The sequence below is a fragment of the Natator depressus genome, chromosome 3 (assembly GCF_965152275.1).
Source record: "Natator depressus isolate rNatDep1 chromosome 3, rNatDep2.hap1, whole genome shotgun sequence".
Lineage (NCBI taxonomy): Eukaryota > Metazoa > Chordata > Testudines > Cheloniidae > Natator > Natator depressus.
Window position 1 is genome coordinate 148,442,119 of NC_134236.1, and position 22,354 is coordinate 148,464,472.

Consider the following 22,354-nt stretch of genomic DNA (forward strand, 5'->3'; position numbering starts at 1 on the left):
CAATTTTCAAGTATACATTGCTCTAATTTTTATTTTAAAAAAAGAGGAGGGGGAAGAGCAAATAAACACAATTTATAAGTTTAGTCATTTTTAAGTAACATTCTTGACTTAAAAAAAAAAGAAGAAGAAGCGCTTAATCTTGAGCCAGATTCCTTTTCCAGCTGCCTTAACAGGTTGATTTCAGTTTAATTTACACAGCTGGACAGGTCTGCGGGTGGCTGGAAATGTTTTAGGTAGGTGGCCATTTACCACAAGGTGAATTAATATGCAGTGAATAGGAAATCTTGCAAGGACTTTTGCCCAAAGCGCATAAGTAAAAATCATTCTAACATGCCCATCAGTTTCTTTTAAAACATTTAAGGTTTGTTATCAGTTTGTGGATGGTTCCTGTTGAATCCCTAGATAGAACTCTGTAATGCAGTACCATATATCTACACAATGGTTCTCTGACAAGCTTAGCCAGAAACAAAAGAGCTGGAAGAGAGACATGAAAAACATACAAGAACTGAGTTATGCTGATGCATCAGAACATGCACATTAAAGTTAAAATTAAAAATAAAAAGCAAATTAAATGGAAGGAATGCTGGTGTCACTGACCTCAGTTTCAAATGAAGGGAGAGGCAGCCAATATCAGCATTTATATACTACATGTATCTCAGGAGAAATGCCTAAATTTAATAGAATACCATTGGTACAAGGGAACTGGATGTCTCTATTTGCTTATTGATTGATGAGAGGTATTTTTAGATATTGAAGAGCAAGGATGGTTCATCTGGGAAGAGTTTTATTTGAGATATGGTCATGACAACATCCTATAAAAGAATAATTTATGGAACAGAGTACAGGCTGGATGATTTTGAAGAAAACATGTTGGTATATCTGTGAATTTTAGAGGAAACATAAGCCACTTACCCCCCAGTCATTAACATCAGTAATACAGTGAAACCTGTGTTAGAGACCACCTTTGGTAGGCAACCTTTTCTAAAAGGTTACTGTCCCATAGTATCACCAATGCACTGAGCATAGTTTTACTCCACCTTTATTAAGCAACTGATTTTTGCTAGTTTTCTAATGGTCACTCAAGACAGGTTTCACTGTACTTAAATGGGTATGTCATAGCTTGCTATGATGTGTGTAAGTTCAGGAAATGGGGCAAACAAAATAAAGTAGCATACAATAGATTTCTCTCTCTGAGATATTTTCCATCTGTTTGGTGATAGTGGGTTGATTTTCTATGAATGAAAATGTATAAATTGAGTTATTTGTGGGGGATAAAACTTCATAGACTTTCTAGCTGTAACAGTATACACTTGAAGATTTATTTTAACTGAACTTCCCTTGTAAACATCTATAAAGAACGAACATTTAGAAAGTGAGCACCAGATTAGGGTAAGAGAACAAACTGGGTTGGGGGTGTGTGTGTGTATATATATTATATATAATTTTCATATATATATATATATATGTATATATATATATATGACAGTATTTTTCTTTCTCCTCAAACACTCTCTGGTCTGATCTGCAGTCCTTTCTGTTTGTTAATAATGCAAACTTGTGTTCCCACTACTAGGACCCTTGTTCCTCCCGACCCCCGCCTTTATGGTCTACACTCCCTGCCACATCTCTTCACTATTAAATTTTGTAAGCTGTTTGGGCCAGAGACTGTCCTTTATTTTATGCTTATACCCTCCTCCAGCACAATTGGAACTAAATCCCTATTTTAGGATGTCAGAGTCTATTGTAATATAAATAATAATATAATAGTCAAGCAATGTTCTGTCCCATATAAAATATACCACATCTATTGTGAATTCTCAAATGTGTAAGTTTTAAATTTGTTAACCACAAGTTTTCTTGCAAGTAAAATTTGATTTTATCAATGTGCATTGAAAGTAAATATGTGGGTTCATAACATGGGGAAGCAATTTCATTTTTAAGTTCAGAGTGGGTACTCAAAAAATGACATGGACATAATTTTTTCTTCTTTTGTGTTATCAGTGATTCTATAAAAGATGCTAAGTCAAATGTTGCTAGTGTTAGAAAAATTACTCTAACCAACATGTAACTACACAATTTGATCCAGTGTAGTAGATGCTGCAGAATAAAAGTGTCTTGCAGGTAAAACAGCAGAATAACCCCTAAATGAAGACTATACTGATTAATATTAATGTTCAGTTATTTCCATTCTCCCACTGATAAATATTTTTGTTTCCTTACAGACATTAATGAATGCCAGCTGCAAGGGGTATGCCCTAATGGTGAGTGTTTGAATACCATGGGCAGCTACAGATGTACCTGCAAAATGGGATTTGTGCCAGACCCTACTCTTTCAAGATGCATACGTAAGTAATAGAAATGATCTAAAACGGGGCTTTTTCCTTGCAGCATACAGTGAATTAAGCAGATTAGACTTTCAAACAAACTAGTGTTGATTAAAGATATTGTAATCATATATAGTTACAAAGAAGCATAAATCATCAAGTTAAAGATCTCTTAAATACAGGACAATAATCAAATAGGAAGATGCCATTCTGAATCACGAAGATAATGGATGACCCAGAGGATGCAGCTCCCGAAACCAGGAAATTTTCAAAGTTGCACAATCAACCATAATTCTGTCATTTCCTAATATTTGAGTGCTTGACTTTGCAACCTTAATGTTCTTTTAATGTAGTTTTTTGTATAATTTCTTAGGTTTTTAAACAAGCAAACTTTTAAAAAGTCCATCATGTGGCATCATATTGACACCCACATGGGTCATCAGCAGGGTTGGAATCTTTAGATCCACCATACAAATTTCTGGCACTTGAGCTCAGAGTAATTATAGCAATAGTAGGTTGTCATCATCTACGATGGAACAACTCTAGAGGGGGATGGGATACTTTGTCATTGTCAGTGGTTTCACAGATGAATGACTCGGGAGTCTTGGGTTGTTTTTTGAGTATGTATGTGTCAGTACGGAAATCACTCTAGGTGGGTATGCACCTCAGGAGTGCCAGATGGAGGTCTTTTGAAAAGCAATGTCCACACAAGCATCCTGTGCCTCCTTGTGCTCCTGCATGAGAGCATAAAGAGTGGAGCGACCAAGACCCTCCCTTAGTTTTCTCTTAATGCCCATTTCATTGAGATGGAACTTGGCAAGTGTTCAACCTGCTAATTCTTAGCTTCAGCTAAATCTTTTCAAAACCTGCAAAAACCTTCAGAACTCTTCTGATTCACTGATATATGACCACTGTAAACTATATCAATCCATATGGAGTGAATATTGATGGTCAGCGCCTCCTGCCCACCCTTTCTGTACAGACCCTTTGTACAGGACACCTCAACATGGCAGATCCAAAACCTGCAGTCTTCAAGGCCTGCCCATCCTGTAATAGACTAATTCCATAGAAGATGTTTGATGTGTCTGTCATTCTCTACAAGAGCAGGTAAGTCACAGGATACATGGTTGAAGCTTATCTCCTGGAGCAAACTAGGTCTGTTCAGATCCTGAGGAGAAGGCACGAGAATGCTAGTAGCAGACAAGCCAGATTTATTCAGTGCCCTGTCTAGCAAATGCCTAAGACCAATGCAAAGATGATGGGACTGCAAAAAGATCTGGCACCAACACCTCTGGCATGGAAGCAAACTCCGCTGGCACCGCAGACACCATCTGTACTAAAGTTGACACCTCTGGTATCAATGTCTGGCACCAAAAGGGAGCATTCCAAACACAGAATTAGAATCCTGAAATAGCTCCGTGACTTCCCACAAGATACTGTAAAGGTTCCAGAGAGAAATCCACCAAGCCCTACATGGCCTCACGGGCTGGTGATAAGGTGCATCCTGTGGCACAAAGATCTCTGGTACCAATCCTGGTTTTGGCAATATGCCCTGCAGCATCGATGGCTACAGCCTATCTCTCCAAGCTCAAGACTGGTTCATGGCTCTTGATCTGCAGGATGCATAGTTCCATATAGCTATCCATTGAGCCCACAGGTACTAACTAAGATTCACAGTGAGGCCCAACCATTATCAATACAGGGTTCCACTGTTTGGACTCTCCACACCACTGAGAGTATTCACAAAATGCCAGGCAGTAGGAGCCTTTAAGGAGAAAGGGAACCCACACCTACACATATCTCAATGACTGGCTGATCAGGGGCAGGCCCCAGCAGGTGGCCACTGCAGCCCTGGATTATATCCTCTCCCTTGTCTCTCAACTAGGACTCCTTGTGAGCTATGAGAAATTCTCTCTTAAAGCGTCACAGATGATGGTATTAATAGGAGCTGTGATCGACTCTCATTGGTGAGAAATGTTTTACCAGAGCACAGGTTCTGATCTCTCCAGTCAATGATGAAGGATCTAAAATCGAATCTGACAATAACGATGTATACAGGAGGTCAGACTAGAGGACTACAATCGTACCTTCTGGCATTGGAATCTATGAATTACTAGAATTACTAGGGGAAGCTAAAGTGGATGGGAACCTGGGAGGCAGTGACCATGAGGTGGTCGAGTTCAGGATCCTGACACAGGGAAGAAAGGAGAGCAGCAGAATACGGACCCTAGACTTCAGAAAAGCAGACTTTGACTCCCTCGGGGAACTGATGGGCAGGATCCCCTGGGAGAATAACATGAGGGGGAAAGGAGTCCAGGAGAGCTGGCTGTATTTTAAAGAATCCTTATTGAGGTTACAGGGACAAACCATCCCAATGTGTAGAAAGAATAGTAAATATGGCAAGTGACCAGCTTGGCTTAACAGTGAAATCCTTGCTGATCTTGAACACAAAAAAGAAGCTTACAAGAAGTGGAAGATTGGACAAATGACCAGGGAAGAGTATAAAAATATTGCTCGGGGATAAAAGAGTGAAATCAGGAAGGCCAAATCACACCTGGAGTTGCAGCTAGCAAGAGATGTTAAGAATAACAAGAAGGGTTTCTTCAGGTATGTTAGCAACAAGAAGAAAGTCAAGGAAAGTGTGGGCCCCTCTGAATGAGGGAGGCAACCTAGTGACAGAGAATGTGGAAAAAGCTAATGTACTCAATGCTTTTTTTTTGCCTCTGTCTTCACGAACAAGGTCAGCTCCCAGACTACTGCTCTGGGCATCACAGCATGGGGAGGAGGTGACCAGCCCTCTGTGGAGAAAGAAGTGGTTTGGGACTATTTAGAAAAGCTGGACAAGCACAAGTCCATGGGGCTGGATGCACTGCATCCGAGAGTGCTAAAGGAGTTGGCGGATGTGATTGCAGAGCCATTGGCCACTATCTTTGAAAACTCATGGCAATCTGGGGAAGTCCCGGACGACTGGAAAAAGGCTAATGTAGTGCCCATCTTTAAAGAAGGGAAGGAGGAGGATCCTGGGAACTACAGGCCAGTCAGCCTCACCTCAGTCCCTGGAAAAATCATGGAGCAGGTCCTCAAGGAATCAATTCTGAAGCACTTAGAGGAGAGGAGAGTGATCAGGAACAGTCAGCATGGATTCACCAAGGGCAAGTCATGCCTGACTAATCTAATTGCCTTCTATGACGAGATAACTGGCTCTATGAATGAGGGGAAAGCGGTCGACGTGTTGTTCCTTGACTTTAGCAAAGCTTTTGACACGGTCTCCCACAGTATTCTTGGCAGCAAATTAAAGAAGTATGGGCTGGATGAATGGACTATAAGGTGGATAGAAAGTTGGCTAGATTGTCGGGCTCAACGGGTAGTGATCAATGGCTCCATACCTAGGTGGCAGCCGGTATCAAGTGGAGTGCCCCAAGGGACGGTCCTGGGGCCGGTTTTGTTCAATATCTTCATTAATGATCTGGAGGATGGTGTGGATTGCACCCTCAGCTAGGTTGCAGATGACACTAAACTGTGAGGAGAGGTAGATACGCTGGAGGGTAGGGATAAGATACAGAGGGACCTAGACAAATTAGAGGATTGGGCCAAAAGAAATCTGATGAGGTTCAACAAGGACAAGTGCAGAGTCCTGCACTTAGGACGGAAGAATCCCATGCACCGCTACAGACTAGGGACCAAATGGCTCGGCAGCAGTTCTGCAGAAAAGGACCTAGGGCTTACAGTGGACGAGAAGCTGGTTATGAGTCAACAGTGTGCCCTTGTTGCCAAGAAGGCCAATGGCATTTTGGGATGTATAAGTAGGGGCATTGCCAGCAGATCGAGGGACGTGATCGTTCCCCTCTATTCGACATTGGTGAGGCCTCATCTGGAGTACTGTGTCCAGTTTTGGGCCCCACACTACAAGAAGGATGTGGAAAAATTGGAGAGAGTCCAGCGGAGGGCAACAAAAATGATTAGGGGACTGGAACACATGACTTATGAGGAGAGGCTGAGGGAACTGGGATTGTTTAGTCTGCGGAAGAGAAGAATGAGGGGGGATTTGATAGCTGCTTTCAACTACCTGAAAGGGGGTTCCAAAGAGGATGGATCTAGACTGTTCTCAGTGGTAGCTGATGACAGTACAAGGAGTAATGGTCTCAAGTTGCAGTGGAGGTGGTTTAGGTTGGATATTAGGAAAAACTTTTTCACTAGGAGGGTGGTGAAACACTGGAATGCGTTATCTAGGGAGGTGGTGGAATCTCCTTCCTTAAATATTTTTAAGGTCAGGCTTGACAAAGCCCTGGCTGGGATGATTTAGTTGGGGATTGGTCCTGCTTTGAGCAGGGGGTTGGACTAGATGACCACCTGAGGTCCCTTCCAACCCTGATATTGTATGATTCTATGAATGTCTAAGATTGCTATGTCACATGTCAATTTGCAGGTACATGATGCTGCGTGCCAGATTTCACCTGCAGCCCTTACAATTATGGCTGAGGTTGGAGTACTCCCCTTTCAAGCATCACAAGACCAAGAAAGTCGCAGTCCCACCCCAAGTCTTACCAGAACTAGCTCAATGGCTAGACTCAGAGAAAGTATGACGGGGGTTCCCTTCTGTCCCCTCCCCAGCAATGACACTCATTATAGGTGCCTGCCTGAACCATTTGCAGATGCAGGGGGCCCTGTCCCAGAATGAGCTGGAGCTGCATACAAACATCCTAGATCTCAGGGACATCCAGTTGGCCTGCATAGCGTTTCTGCCTCTTCTGCAGAATTGCAAGGTCCAGATCTTGATGGACAACACATCCACGAGGCACTGTATAAACAAGCAAGGGGCTCTCAATCATTCTCTCTCTGCCAGGAAGCCATCAGGTCATGGATCTGGTGCCTTCACCGCAGTGTAACTCCACTGGCTCTTCACCTTCCAAAACCAGAAATGACTTGGCAGATTTCTTAACCTATGAGTGGTCTCTGCAGATATCCAACATAGAGCCGATATTTTGCCAGGGAGGGCTCCCACAATAGAACTTTTTGATGCAGAGGACAACACTAAGTGCTTAAACATCTGTTGTAGAGGGGGCATGAGCTCAAGTTGCTTACCAGACTCCTTCCTGCTACAGTGATCTCCAGCCCTCCTATATGCCTTTCTCCCAGTTACCTCAAACGCAGGGTAATATCCAAAGTCAGATGAGACAGTACCACATTGATCCTAATAGCTCCCTATTGACCAAGACAGTTTTGGCTATCAGACCTCTTGCAAATATCCATTCGGATTCCCCTCCATCTCCTGATCTTCAGACATGATATCTCAGAACTATGTCAGTTATTGTACCCAGACCTGCAGTCATTTCACCTGGTGCCTTGGATGTTGGCTGATTGAGCAATGCTGACAGGAGCTGTTCTCACCAGGTTCTCATGTAGAGCAGGAAACCATCTACTAGGAATACCTACTCCTGCAAGTGGAAGCGGTTCTCCCTGTGAGCAATCCAGTATAATATGAAAACAGTAGAGGCCCTGATAGCAGACATTCTCAAATACATGCTGCACTTGAAACATGCCAGACTGGCTTTTAGGTCTGTCAAAATCCAAATTTCCAGCAATATCAGGTTGTAACTCTCTGATGCAATTACACTTGGTCTTCTCCCATCCAATGGTGCTGAGATTCTTCAAGGGCCTCCTGCATACTTATCTACCTGTTAGAGACCTGACTCCTATGTGGGATTTCAGCATTGTCCTCCTAAAACTTATGAGGCCTCTGTTCAAGCCACTATCGGATTGTTCAGTACATCACTTTGCTCTCATGGCAGTCTTTTATTACCTTGACCTGAATAATCAATGAGCTCCGTGCCCTTATGGATGTACCTCCTTACATGTTCTTTCACAGGGACAAGAGCGTTCTGAGACTGCACCCTAAGTTCATCCCTAAATTGGTCTCAAAGTTTCACCTGAATCAGTTGATTAACCTACTGGTCTTTTCCCCAAAGCCACACAAGACACCATGAGAGAAGAGGCTGCATAGTTTGGATGTTTCCACAACCTTGCTCTATACCTTGATAAGACCAAACCTTTTAGATTGTCTCCTCATCTTTTTATGGCTAAATCCAGCTTGTCAAAGAGTCAGCTATTCTAAGTGGATTACATAATGTATCTCCCTCCACCTGTTATCAGTCAAGGCACACTCATTCATGGTACATGCAGCATCTTTGGCCTGCTTCAGAAATGTGCCAATATCTCAGATCTGCAAAGCAGCAAAGTGGAAACTTTTGTCAAAAATTATTCACTTGACATGGTGGCTAAGTCTGATGCCAAGTTCAGAAAAGCAATACTTCAGTCTTTATTTCACTAATGCTGCTAAAGCTCCTCATTCCTGGCATTCTGAGGTGATACTGCTTGCCAGTCCCTTATAGTGGGTTCCACAGTGGCACGTTCTTAAAGATGAAAGAATGGTTACTTACCTACAGTAACTGTGGCTCTTCAAGATGTTGTAGTCAGTGTGGCTCCCATGAACCACCCTATGTTGCTGCTGTTTGGAATCCCCAGCAACACAGGCTTTGAATTATGAGGGAACTGAGGGAGGGTCACAGCTACTCTTCACTTTATGCCCTCATAAGGGAGCATGAAGAGGCACAGGGCACATGTGCAGCTCTGACAGACACTGCTATCAATAGGCTTTGATCTCGTTCATGAAACACATGTGTACGTATGGTGGGTTCCACAATGACAACATCGCAAAGAACTACAGTTACTGTAGGGTAAGTAACTATTCTTTCCATTTCAGGCTCTGGTGAGCAGTGTTCTCTAGTGGGCACAGACTCTTCTGCCTGTCCCCCATCCCCCCAGGTTTACCCCTTCTGCTTTGTTCCCTCCAACCTGTCTCAGCATCCATTCTGTCTCTTCTCCACGCTGGCTCCTCATCCCAGTCACATCCTCCTCACCTAGCCATTGCTGTATTAATTTAGGTGCAATAAATGGACCAAAGGTGTTAATGTAACCCGGTCACAGTCCAGTATTAAACAGTGTTAAACAAGGTCGGGGTTTGGTATACAGAGACCTCACCCTACTTAGTACCATGGCAAATACACAACTAAAAATCCTTTTAGCTTGTTATTAAAGATAAAGAAAAGAAGGAAAAACAACACATTTGAAATGTCAAGTATTAAATAAGGCTTTCATTTTAACAGCATCCCTTGTTCCTTTTCCCTTTAGCTGGAGAGAGCTTTTAGAAAGAAAAACCTCTTGTTTGATATCAGGGAGTAGCAGTATTAGTCTGTATCCACAAAAACAACAAGGAGTCCGGTGGCACCTTAAAGACCAACAGATTTATTTGAGCATCAGCTTTCGTAGGTAAAAACCCTGAATAAGTGGGGTTTTTACCCATGAAAGCTTATGCTCAAATAAATCTGTTAGTCTTTAAGGTGCCACCAGACTCCTTGTTGCTCTTGTTTGATAGACTGTTTAGATGGTATCTGAGTTGGTGATAACTGTCCTTTTGGGGAAGAGAGAATGTTAGTTGAGATGGGCTGGAGCTATTGTTGCTGCTGTGGTTAAAGTCCAATCCTGTTTCATCCCAGATGGTGTTTGGGATTCATCTGGAGCCAGCAGAGGTAGTGATGTCACCTGAGTCCCTATCTCTGGCCCATTCTGGTGAGGACATTTCTTAGGATCAGGATGCACAAGGCCCAGGGTACCAGGAGATGTAGGGGTTGGCAGCCATGATGGTGAAGCTCGCTCCAGTAGCCAATTTTTCTCCCAAAGTGTCTTTCCTTAAGGGAATAGTGGGTGGAATTGCTCATCCCCATTATCTTTTCCACTATTTAGGCTTAGTTTCTGACACACAAGTTTTGGTTCACTGATTTCTGGTTCCACACTTTTCTTGTTTACGAAGCATGATCTTAACACAGTCTTTGAATTATATCAGGAGGCCTTTTTGTTTGGACTAATTCAGTTTTTCTGTCCTGCTTTTGTACCTTTTCACATCAGCATTTGTTGTTATAGGTTATTGTGACATTGTATTAACTTTCACAGTTTTTACAGTTGAACTCATAACTAGGGTAAATTTGTAGGCCCAATTATCGCAACATGATTCCCAATCTCCACTCCTCAGGCTTCATCCCACATCCCAATTCTGTCTCCTTGCCCAGCAATTCCCTGTTCCTCCCTTCCCCCAGTTCCTCATCCAGTCTCTCACTCTTCCCTATCCTGACCTCCACTTCCCCCAGTCCACATTCCCTGTCCCAATCTCCTTCCCTGTCTCCTTATCCAAGCTTGGTGTGTCCCTGACCCTTCCCTGGCTCCTCGTCCCAGTCTCTTTGCCCAGCCAGTCCAGTTCTTCCCATCTGCCCATCATCCAATCTCTCCCCCCTTCACCCTCATCTCCTTCTCCCAGTTCCATTGGTTCTCTGTTCCAGTCTTCTTGCCCTGCAGTCTCCCAGTTTCCAAAATTGATGTTTTTCACACACAAAAATTGGTTTTCCCTCCTACGGATTTTGTATTGATTTTATATATTTTCTGAACAGCTCTAGATGGGAATGGTGTCTAATTGAATATTGCTTGGATCTTATAGTTAACATTGTCATTTAGGATCTTGAAGAGAGAATAAACAGCATGATACTGAATTGGTTGATGTTGCAAACAACATTTAGGACAGAGAAGTAAGTCAGAGGGATGTTGAGACATTTGAAATATGAAGTAACTATTTACATGGTAATATTTTGATATGAGCACCTTGTACTGGAATTCCACACATGACCCTTACTTATGATTACCAGCACTGAATGCTGCAATCACAGAAATTAGGTATGCAATATCCCTACCCCAAATTCCAAGTATACATGTCCTTACTGTGATACTTACCTTCACGGTTGATGACACCATGATCTTCCCTTTTGTTCAGGCATGTAATCTGGGTGAGAACTTGCTTCACCTTCCCTCTAAACATGCACATCCAGGTGATGTCTAAATCCTGCCACTCCTTCCTATACATTTCCTAAATATGATCTTTACTCACCGTCCGAACTGCTGAAACCACATAATTTTATTACTGTTACCTCTGTCCTCCCTCCCCCTTTCCCACCTGTTTTTTGTTAAACTCACTTGTTGTGCCTTGTTTCAAATTAGATTATAAACTCCTCTAGGCAAGAATTGTGTTTCCTGTGGGGTTTGTACAAAACCTAGCACAATGATTGAGCCACAGTCTTCATTGGACCCTTTAATGTTACCTCAATACAGATTAATAGTAATAATAATAAAACTACTCACATTAGAATCATGGCTTCTCCTTTCTGTCCCTCTCCATATTAGGTTGTCAAAAAGGATAGGATTACCAAAAGCCTCAGTAGTGCTGGTGATTATCATTCAGAGAAGGCATGTTTTATTTCTGGATGACGTGTCTGAGCCCCACTTGTGGAAAAACTTGATTTATTATTCTTTTAATGTAACAAAGTCTTTGCTCAGTGATATTGGGAAGGGAATGAGAAGAATGTATCTTTCCTTTTCTGCTTACCCTCACTAGAATGGAGCCAGCAGGGAGCTTTGGGAGGAGCTGTCACCTTGAAAGCAGAGATTGTGCAATGTCCCTTCCACTCAAAAATAGAGGTGGTGGGAACTCTATTGATATTATCGTGGAAAGGATGTGTGTGTACCTGAGGGTGGTAGGGACATGCTTTCTGACCACCATGGTACCAATACTTGTTACTCTTACAGCAGTTTGAGATGCATGCCAGATGGGTGCGGGTGCGGGTGCTGGTATCATGGTACTGCCAAGAAAATAGGTGCAACCTTAGAAATATGGAAAGGATTGAAGTTACATGTCCCAGGATTAATTCAAGTTTTGGGACAAATTAATTCAAGATCTGGGACAAATAATCTGGACTGCTGATACTTAGTGGGAGAAAGCTCTTCAGAATGCAGTAATGCGAAGGATACAACAAAATCACCCTTACAATTTTCCATTTTTGCTTCGTTGATAATGAGATTGCCACCTCAGTATTCTTCTTTCCTTTCCTCTGTGCTTGATGGAGGGAAAACCTGGGCAGTACTGTGAATACATAAGAAACTTTATTTAGTTATTTGGGGCAACTTAAAAAGTTTTATGTAGTTGTAGTGTGATAAAGTGGCAAAAAAAAGTCATGGCAGTTTAAGACTGCATAAGCAGAGGCATCACATAAGTCACATATTGTTCAGTGAAATTCCACCATGAAGATTAACAGAGATACTTGAAATGTTTGTTTCTAATTTCTGTTTTGTTGAATCTTTAACAAAAACATCTTTTCCCCAAAAAAATTTCATGGGTGTTGGAGTTAAGTAGGTATTAGCAAAGTGAAAAAGTTGTAAACAGCATGAATAAGAATAATGTCTTCCCTTAGTAAATCAGGCTTTACTTGCTTCATATTTCTGAGGTCATAAACTTATGACTTCTCCAGTTGACCATAGTGTCTTATAGGAAAAACAGGGTAGGCAATACCTGAATTTCTAATGTGAAAAGCTGGTGGGGGAGGGGGAAAAGGTATATAAAGCTCAATCTCTGCCCCTCTTTCCCCCAACCTTATGTAGCTGTGCCTTTGGAAGACACAACATAGCCCTAAATATTGTATCAGACATGCGTTCTGAGACTTAGTCACTGTCCTATGTTGGTGGCTGTTGATGCTCAAATATTAAATAACTTTTTTATAGTTTAAAAATTACATTGCAATTAGTTTGTATATATGCTCTGACATTTCCAGTTGATTTCCACGTCTCTGAAATCGTTGCCCTTATTTTGATTTAACTGAACTTTTCACCCAGTTCTGTCAACTTTTTTTTTTTTTGGGGGGGGGGGGGAATATTAAGGTTGGATGGATCTCAGCCTCATATTATGTCCACACTAGGCAAAGTTTATATCCTTTGTATGTGCAATGATCAAAAATATGCGAAGGCACTGTGATTTTCTTGGACCAGAGCAATTTTGAATCTCAGTGGAATATTTAATCTCATATATTTCAGGGGATAGATGGTAGAGCAAAGAGGTTGGGGTGAGGTGGAGCATGACCTGCAGCATTACTAGTTGATTATTTCAGCAAACAGCTCTTAAGTCTGGTTAAAGAAACAAACAGCAGGATAATCTAAAATTGTTCCCTTTATTCAGCTGTTTTAATTGCAAAATGTCTTTGTTGTCAGAACTAGAAATATTCAACCAGTTGTTGTTAAAATGTATAAAACACAGTGAAATGTAAATATGTAATTGCCTTGTCCATTTAAGAACAGCTGTCTGATATATAATACTCAAAATAGCCCTTTTGCAGTCCCATCTGTTTCTATGGCTTTGTAAGTCTGAGTGGTTGTGACTGTGTAGCCTGACAGTGTTCTGTATTACTGTTCACCTGCTTTAAGCTTATGCTGTAGTGCTCATGCATGGGAAAGAGAGCTGTTTCTAATTCTGTGTTTCTAGAGCATGGCAACTTCTGTGTGAATATCAGCTTTGATTCCTAAAATTATCAGTTTTATACTGTGTGTAGTGCTCGTCTGAATTCAGATGCTGTTGATCCCAAATAAGAAATCTTCCTTATATCCTGAGTACTGAGAGACCCAAGCATTTTTTAAAAAAATTGTTGGCAGATAGCAGTGTTAATCCTGTTCGCTGGTGATAGAACTCCTGTGGTGTTTCTCATGTAAACTCTAGCGTCCTCCTTCCCTTTTTGCTGCAGCTGATAATCCTATGGTCTCTGAAGAGAAAGGGCCCTGTTACCGGTTTGTCAGTGCAGGAAAGCAGTGCATGCACCCTCTCTCTGTTCAGCTCAGCAAGCAGCTCTGCTGTTGCAGTGTTGGCAAGGCCTGGGGCCCACACTGTGAGAAATGTCCCCTTCCAGGAACAGGTAAGAGGTGCCCAGAAAAACCTCAAACGCTCACCCACACACTGTATGCAGTATACATACTATATCACCTCCTACACTTTACCTATTTTTTGTGTCCTGTAGTTTCTTGCAGGTTTTGTAAATGCTAATAGAAAAATACAGTACAGCTTTTTTTGGTTTGGATAAACAAGCATTCATAAGAAAGATGGGATTTTCCGTTGCTATGTAATGGTAGGCTTCCAATTTAACAAATAAACCCATCTCAGTGTGTGGGGTTTTAAATTCCTAATTCCTGTAACATGAAGATAAGGTTAGTATACGGGGATCTGGATAAATTGAACCAAAGTGTCTTTAATACTTTTCAAACATAAAAGGCACAAACAAAATGATGGAAGGTTTTGGGAAATAGTTTGCTACGCCTGCATGCATTAAGTTTTCATTATAAATAGTGGAAGTTACATGTGGGCAAGTGTACTCCCCCTTTTTTCCCCCGATATGTTTCTAACACACTTTTGTAGGGTGGTGCCAAGGATGGTATTATCGGATTAGTAACAGCTGAAAAATTAAATATTACAAATTATTTTTGGCTGAAACAATCACTTGTGGCACACTTAGGATCAGATTCTGCCATCCTTACTTTGAGTAACATCTTATTCCGTGAGTAGTCCAGTTGGGTTTTGTTTTTTCAAAAAGGCTTGCTGAACAAAAAAGACGCATCAGTCATCAACTTGGTGCACCAAAGAGATGGGATCATTGGTTTTAGTGAAGCCACTCACAGACTAAGATACTACTCAATGTGAGTAGTAAGGATTGTTTCAGAGTGCCTATTATCTAATGTTACTTAAAACTTAAATATCAGAATTCTGAATCTTTTAAGGCTTCGTTTCAAGATTAGTTCACTGTTTCATTTGGATGTATGGTAAAACAAATGACTAAAAGCACTTAACATCAGTTCACTGTTCTGGCTCAATTTTATTACCATTATGTGTATTAAATTTAATAATTGTTTCAGTTGTGTTTAGTGGATTAGTGTATGTGTTTCCTGGATTTGTAGGTGAAAGAATAGAACTTGAACTATAATACACTGCGTTTACTGAAACTGCTGCTATAGAGGTCACTGGTATGATACCATACAGTATCAAAGGAAATTTTTGTTCTTATCTAGAACATGGTTTTATGGTACATTGGCTCATATTTTCAGAAGTGACTAGAAATGTTTGGGTGTCCAACGTAGAACATTGTAACAGGATCTAATTTTCAGAAAATACTGGGCCCCGTTAAGATGTTTGAATTTGGGCTCCAAAAACTGAAGCAATCAAAATCACTAGTCACTTTTGAATATTTGGGCCATTATTTCCAGTATGAATATTTGACTGATAGTTCATACATCAATGGTGACTTTTTAAGTCCGTCTGTTTTGCACTGTCAGACAAGTAATGCTTGAGCAGTTTTTACATGGAACAATATTCTCATCAGGTGACTAGTTATTTAATTGCAGGAACAATATTTGGTTCCTGTGAGAATTCTAAAGATCAGGAGGGTCTTTGTGTCCTTGGTCTAAATTAGAACTGAACAGATATCTTTTTGCAAAAGTTGTTTCTCAAATAAAAATAAGCGTTTTAATACTGTATGCTATTTATGTAATTGGAATGACTATTCTAATAAAATAAATTAACATATTAGTTTACTAGTGAGAGAATATAAAATATACAAAAAAGTCAATTATTAATATGGGAGCCTGATTCTGTGGGTGAAATCCTGGCCCAATTGAAGATAATAGGAGTTTGCCATTGACTTCAATGAAACTTGAATTTCACCCTACATCTTTTGCGTTACTAAATCTCCCATTGAACACACAGCAAAAAAATGTAGGATCCATAGTAAAAAAAATATATATCTATATGTGATGGGTTCACCAGAATGAAAAATATGTGGAGTACCGGTATATTTGGACATTATTTTGTAATATTGTTTTAGGCACCTAATTAAGTAGAACTTCTGTATGTAATCATTTTAGAAGTAAAAAACATATTTAAGGGCCACATTTTTAAAGGGACTTCAATCTGATCTCCACTTTTGTGTCCACAATTAATTAGAAGCACAAGTGAGGTTATATAGACATCAAACTACCTGATTTGTGACTTCAGTGAATTTGTAAACGACATCTTTTGTCCTTACAAAAATGCACCAGCAATTGACTGGAAGTGCAAAATTGGAAGCTGGCTTTACAACTTTACCCTGTAATATATTTTGAACCCCTTTTTAAGGTGGGTAAAACATGAGGTAGCCATTTAATAAAATATATTAGCATTTGCAAAAGTACGGTTCAAATTAGGAATGAAAAAGCATGCAATAGGCCAGATCGTGCCCTCCATCATAAAAAGATCTGGGAGGATCAAAATTAAATGGAAAAACTCAGCAAATTTTAAACTGCAGGATTTAAGCTGCATCACCCTCTTCAGCTGGCAAGGATTGGTGGTCTGTTGAAAAGTCTATGGGGACTCGCCTCCTACTCCATTAATGTTTCACAATATAGGGGTAGATCTTCCGCTTCTGTAAAGTGTCATCACTGGAACATGAAGGGCCAGATTTTCTTAGTTGCCCCCTGGGCACTATTGTCCCACATATCAACTTGATTGTGTTTAGAGCCGTGATGATAATAAGGCCCTGCTCCCACTAAACGCCTAACTTGTTTCTCTCCTCTACCAGCTGAGTTTTTCAAGCACTGAGCAAGAATCCACTATTTTCGGTGGGATGATCACAGAACCAGAGGCCCTCTGCATCTCGCTACAACTCCCAAACCTCAGAACCTGGAGTTCATGCAGAGGGACTAATGTGGGGTCAGAATAGATGCCGCTTAGCTTCAACTACCTTTTCTTCTGATAGATTTATGAGCAGGATTTCCACTCCTCCCTTCTAGAGATGATCTAACCATATATCAGCCCTCTTAGCAAGTACTAAAGAAATGCTCTTTTAAAAAATCCAGATGAAGTGTTGTTATTTTTTCTGCACATATGGAAAGGCATGTTATTTTTTGAATATTATACCATACTACAATATTTTGATCCTGTTCTGCGTGAATCAGAACAATGGATTCAGTATAAATTTTAAATTTCAGTGAGGCAAGACCACCACTGTATTTGAAGATAATATTGTAGGATGAAACAGGTACTATATATTTGGGGACCTTTTTGGAACCCTTACTTTTGGAGATATTTTGATATTAGTTTAATTTTATTTTTAAGAAAAAATAGACATCATTATGTTGTTGTAGATTTCTGAAAGACATGCCACAGGTTTCCTTTAAGTCATTTATTAATATCACATTTGAATTACTGAAAAATTTTTTATGTTTCATTTAAAGATTAATATATGACTAAATATTTTTTAAAATGAGAGATTTTTTTCATGTAAATTATAGCCATTGCCTACTTTTTAAATATGTTTACTTTTCTAAATAATACTGTTTCCAAAGTCAGATTGCTACACATGACTCTCTTAAAAACCCCAATCTAAAATATGCTTTTGCTGGTAACACTTTTTTTCAGTGGTCTCCTCCCCAACAAGGAGGAAAGTATCCAGCAGAACTTTTCAAATTGTAGGAGATCTTAGTATTTCACTGAAATAATCTTTTCCATAGTAAAATTTCATTCAATTTCACTTGTTCTGAGAGACTGATTTATAAACTAGGTAACTCCATGTTAGGACATATGGAGTATATCATGGTTTCACTAGTATTTTAACATTCATTATGGGCCTTATCCAAAGCCAACTGAAGTCTATGGAAAGACTTGCTCATGTGAGTTCAGTGTGGTCTAGATCAAGGAGTATGTTCGGTTTCTAGTGTAGTTGATTCATATATCTTAAATAAATGTTATAAATCAAGATTTTTCAGCTTGATGTCTCTGGTTCAGTGGTAGTAAGAAGCTACTTTTTATTCTTCGGCAACTTCAAAAAGGGAACTATAGAAATAATAAATCCTAGTTACTTATGCTCTATAAACAATGACAAGATGCAGATGCAAAGTCACCTCAGAAATAACATACTATGTGAATTAGATTAATTAAAAATGGTTCAGCTGTAGAGACATATTTAACACACCTGAAGAAAGAAATAATAAACTGGAGGATAAGCCTTTTGTAGAGGAATGAATTAAGTCCTAAAGTAATTTTTCAGAGGTATTCAATAATATTAGCATGCAATAATGTTTGTTCTTAAATGTAGCATATTTTGTTATAAAAATGTACATACAGTAGCAGAGTTGATTTGTGTTCATTATATTTTCCATTGTGTCAAAATATTGCACTTTTAGACTCTTAAAAGGAATATTTTCCCATCCCAAATCTAGCTGCTTTTAAGGAAATCTGCCCTGGTGGAATGGGTTATACGGTTTCTGGCTCTCATAGAAACAAGCTATATCATCACCCTGCAGTTAGAGTACAGCCACCTGTCATTGGCAAGACCCAGATTACTCAACCTGTTGCTAAAGGTACTTCTCCTCCACCTCTCCCAGCAAAGGAAGAGCCAGTGGAGGCACTGACCTTCTCACAGAAAAGTGAGCCCGAGGTGGCTGTGCAAGAAGGTGAGAGTGGAAAAGGATCTTGAACTGTAGTTTAGTAGATAGCTATAAATTTCTGTGCATGTACTTCTGTTTTACATCCTTTTTCTACAGTGTGTGTATAGAATTTGAGGGTTTTTAAATAATGAAGAGCTCCATGTCACTGGATGAATTATGCTACAGACTGTAGTTTCAGCCATTGTTATACAATAGCTCCCCTTATACACTGAAAACTCCACACAGAGAAAACCATAGTTCGGCTTAATTTCTGTGAGCAATAGAAACCGAAAATGTTTGTTCTATTATAAGGATTCCTGTAACAATATTAGGCATCTCTAAAATATGAAAAGTCTCATTACTGTCTTATTTCTTACAATGAGGCCTCTTTCTGTAAGTTTTTTCTCAATCTTTGCATGGGTTTCTGCAAGCTCCTCTAAATACCATTAGCAGCTTTAAAATGCCCTGTTTTTAACATGCTTAATATGAATGCAGAAGCAAAGAAACACAGACAGCCTGCAGCATGTGCAAAAATAAATGCATTGCCAACACGCTATTGGTGAACAGAATATAGGCAGGTAAAAATCTGATTGTGAGGAGTGTTGTGATGGTTTGGAGTCCTTTATATGTTATTTTCAAGAAGTAATTATGCAACTGGTGCACGGGGCAACAGTTGGAAGTGTCTGAGTAAATTTTGCAGAACTTCATGGGAAATACAGTCACCATAGCTTTACTTCTTCTAAGGATCGATTCCCTGGTGCTCCTTTAAAAAAAACAACCTAACATTTTAAATGAAAAAGCAAACAAACAATGTAAATAGACAATCTGTTTTGCAAATTGGAAAATCCTACCTTGAACTTGGCAGCCTTCATTCTGAAAAGCTGAGGGATATTTCTGGATCAGGAAGGTAGAAAAAATATGAGATATTTTTCAAGTAAGTGAGTTCCGTCTGCTATAATATGAGTTACATAAGTAGAGGGAGAGACTTGAGACTTTCCAGTCTTTGAAGAGGAATTGTCAACCTGTTTAGGCCTTGAAAGGAAAATAAAAACTATTTGGTATTTTAAAGGACTCAAGGGATTCTCTCTGTTCTAATTCCACCTTTTCAGTTGCTCATACCTTTCTTACACAGTTCCTTTTGAGCTGAAATTTTCCATGCTTAGTGTCAGCCCAAAAATGAAATTTACACTTTTTCTCACCAGAAATTTTGTGCGAGGATAAATCAAAACAACTGAAGCTAGAAATTCTAAGTTTTATAGAACTCAGGGAGATGTAAAAATACAGGAAAGTTTGAAGAAAATTGACTCACTAGTTTTAAAATTACACATTGAAAAAACACTGTGCTCACTTGAAGTCAGTAATGATGCTCATGCATGTTAGAATTTTTATTCTTTTTATGCATTTAATAAAACCTTTGAAATGCAAAATATTCTTAGGTTCTATACTCAATTTGTCTGCAATGCTTAAGAACTGGAGCTAGTAAGGAAATAGTTTTTGTTCCCATGGGGGAAAAAATGGGGTGGGGGGGTGTCTTAAAACCCCCACAGAAACTGGGGGGGAAATCAGTTTACAGCAATGGAAAACCATAACATTTCTACTGAAAACTAGCACTGAGCCAAAAGTGCTTAATTTTTGGTTGCTAGAAACAAACAAAAAAAATCAGGGTTTGATTTTTTTGGTGACACCCCCTTCTCCCAATTTTTATTTTTGTTTTGTTTAGTCAATATTGGATATTTTCCATGGAAATTTTCATTTTGACAAAAAAAGCCTTTTTTGGTGAAAAAATCACATTTTCAGTTAAACTTTGATCAACTCTATAAGAACACCTCTGCTAAGGATGCCTTGCTCCTGTGGTAAAGCCAGCAGAGATTGTAAGCTCCTCAAGTTGAGTATCTCCAGTTTAAGTAAGTTTCAACAGACCAAACAGGTCCATATCAAAAGATTTGCATGCTTCATTAATGACAGTTTCCTCACTTAAGGGTGGGTAAATTACAGGCCAGGGGCCTGCAGGGCTCATCAGCTCTGTAATGGGTAGCCTCACCGGGCTGGGGAGCCTTTAGCATAGCACTTATGCTACATCACAGGTGCATACTGGACCTAAAGCCAGCATCGCCTGCAACAAAAGGATCATCTCAGCAAAAGGGACTCCTCCAGTGGCATAGATCTGGGATAGAGGTTGCTATTCCACCCTTCCGCCTGTCTGCCAGTGTTGAGGGCAAAGCAAGGACTTCTCTGTGATTCACTAATTATGCTGGGGGCCAGCCTGGCATACAGTCAGCCCGGGATAAGTCATGCACCTCTTGAGAACGTATTGTGTGCTCCTTGGCTGTAATTAGGATGAATCCTCAAAGGAGAGGGAATAGAAACAGTGGCTGCACAGATGCTGTACCAGTTTTCTGACTGGAACAGGGACCAGGAATCTGGCCCAACATCTTTGAGGATCCAAACCATATTTTAAAAGTATTAAAGTCTGTTAGCAAATAGCATCCTTTAGAGACACTGCATTGGATTTATATTCAGGATAGTCTTTGAGACTTACATAGGTTGACAGTAGCCCTCTTTAAGGATTTAAAAGTCTCAGATATATCTATCAGAGGTTAGGATAATATAAAAATACCTAAGATGCATTATATTTTCAAGCTTAAATATTTAAACTAATGTTAGCGTAGTCATTTTTTTAAAGATTGTGAAGCAGTTGACAACATTTAGGGATTAACTAACTACCAACAAATTTTCATTTGTAAAATAAAGATTTTTTTTTTTAAATATGGAACTTTTGGGGACAAACTTGGCAAGAAAGTCATTTCTGTTTGTTTTATATTTTGCTACTTTACAATTTAAATACTGCACAACTGAGCAGATTAATACCAAAACAAAAATTCATTACAAAACAATAACTTGTATGTTTAACTACTTCAGTCAGGAGTGTGAAAAATTCACACCCCTGAGTGGCGTTCTTAAACTGACCTAAGTCCCTGTGTAGACAGTGCTAGGTTGATGAAAGAATTGGAGATGGGTTATGTATGCCAATGGGAGTATCCCTTCCATTGGCATAGGTAGTGTCTACACTGAAGCACCACAGCTGTGTTGCTGTAGCATTTTAAGTGTACACAAGCCCTAAATTTCACCAAAACCAGATACCATAATTAGGGCCCTACGAAATTCACAGCCATGAAAAACACGTCACGGACCGTGAAATCTGGTCTCCCCCATGAAATCTGTTGTGAAGTCTGGTCTTTTATGTCCTTTCACCTTATCAAAACAGATTTCTCAGAGGGGGAAACCAGTGTTTCTCAAAATGGGGGTCCTGATTCAAAAGAGGGTTGTGGGGGGATCGAAAGGTTATTGTGGGTGGGTCATGGTATTGCCACCTTACTTCTGTGCTGTCTTCAGAGCTGGGTGGCCAGCCGGAGAGCAGCGGCTGCTGCTGGCCAGGCACCCAGATCTGAAGGCGGCACCCCACCAGCAGCAGTGCAGAAGTAAGGGTGGCAATACCATACCATGCCACCCTTCTGTGCTGCTGCCTTCAGAGTTGGGTCAGGACCGTACAGATACAACACTGTGAAATTTCAGATTTAAATATCTGAAATTATGAAATTTAAGATTTTTAAAATCCTTTGAATGTGAAATTGACCAAAATGGACTGTGAATTTGGTAGGACCCTA

General features: G+C 40.0%; 1 protein-coding gene across 9 annotated transcripts in view; it reads left to right on the forward strand.

Annotated features, from left to right (window-relative positions):
• LTBP1 (latent transforming growth factor beta binding protein 1) overlaps nt 1–22,354 on the forward strand; it is a 366,969-nt gene that overhangs the window by 221,686 nt on the left and 122,929 nt on the right. For 7 of the 9 annotated variants that reach the window (XM_074949024.1, XM_074949018.1, XM_074949020.1 and 4 more), the window contains 3 exons: nt 2,223–2,345; nt 13,988–14,155; nt 18,483–18,716. In XM_074949024.1, the coding sequence (XP_074805125.1) occupies nt 2,223–2,345; nt 13,988–14,155; nt 18,483–18,716 (525 nt within the window). The remainder of the gene's footprint in view (nt 1–2,222; nt 2,346–13,987; nt 14,156–18,482; nt 18,717–22,354) is intronic. The other 2 variants (XM_074949027.1, XM_074949025.1) reach the window with 2 other exon arrangements.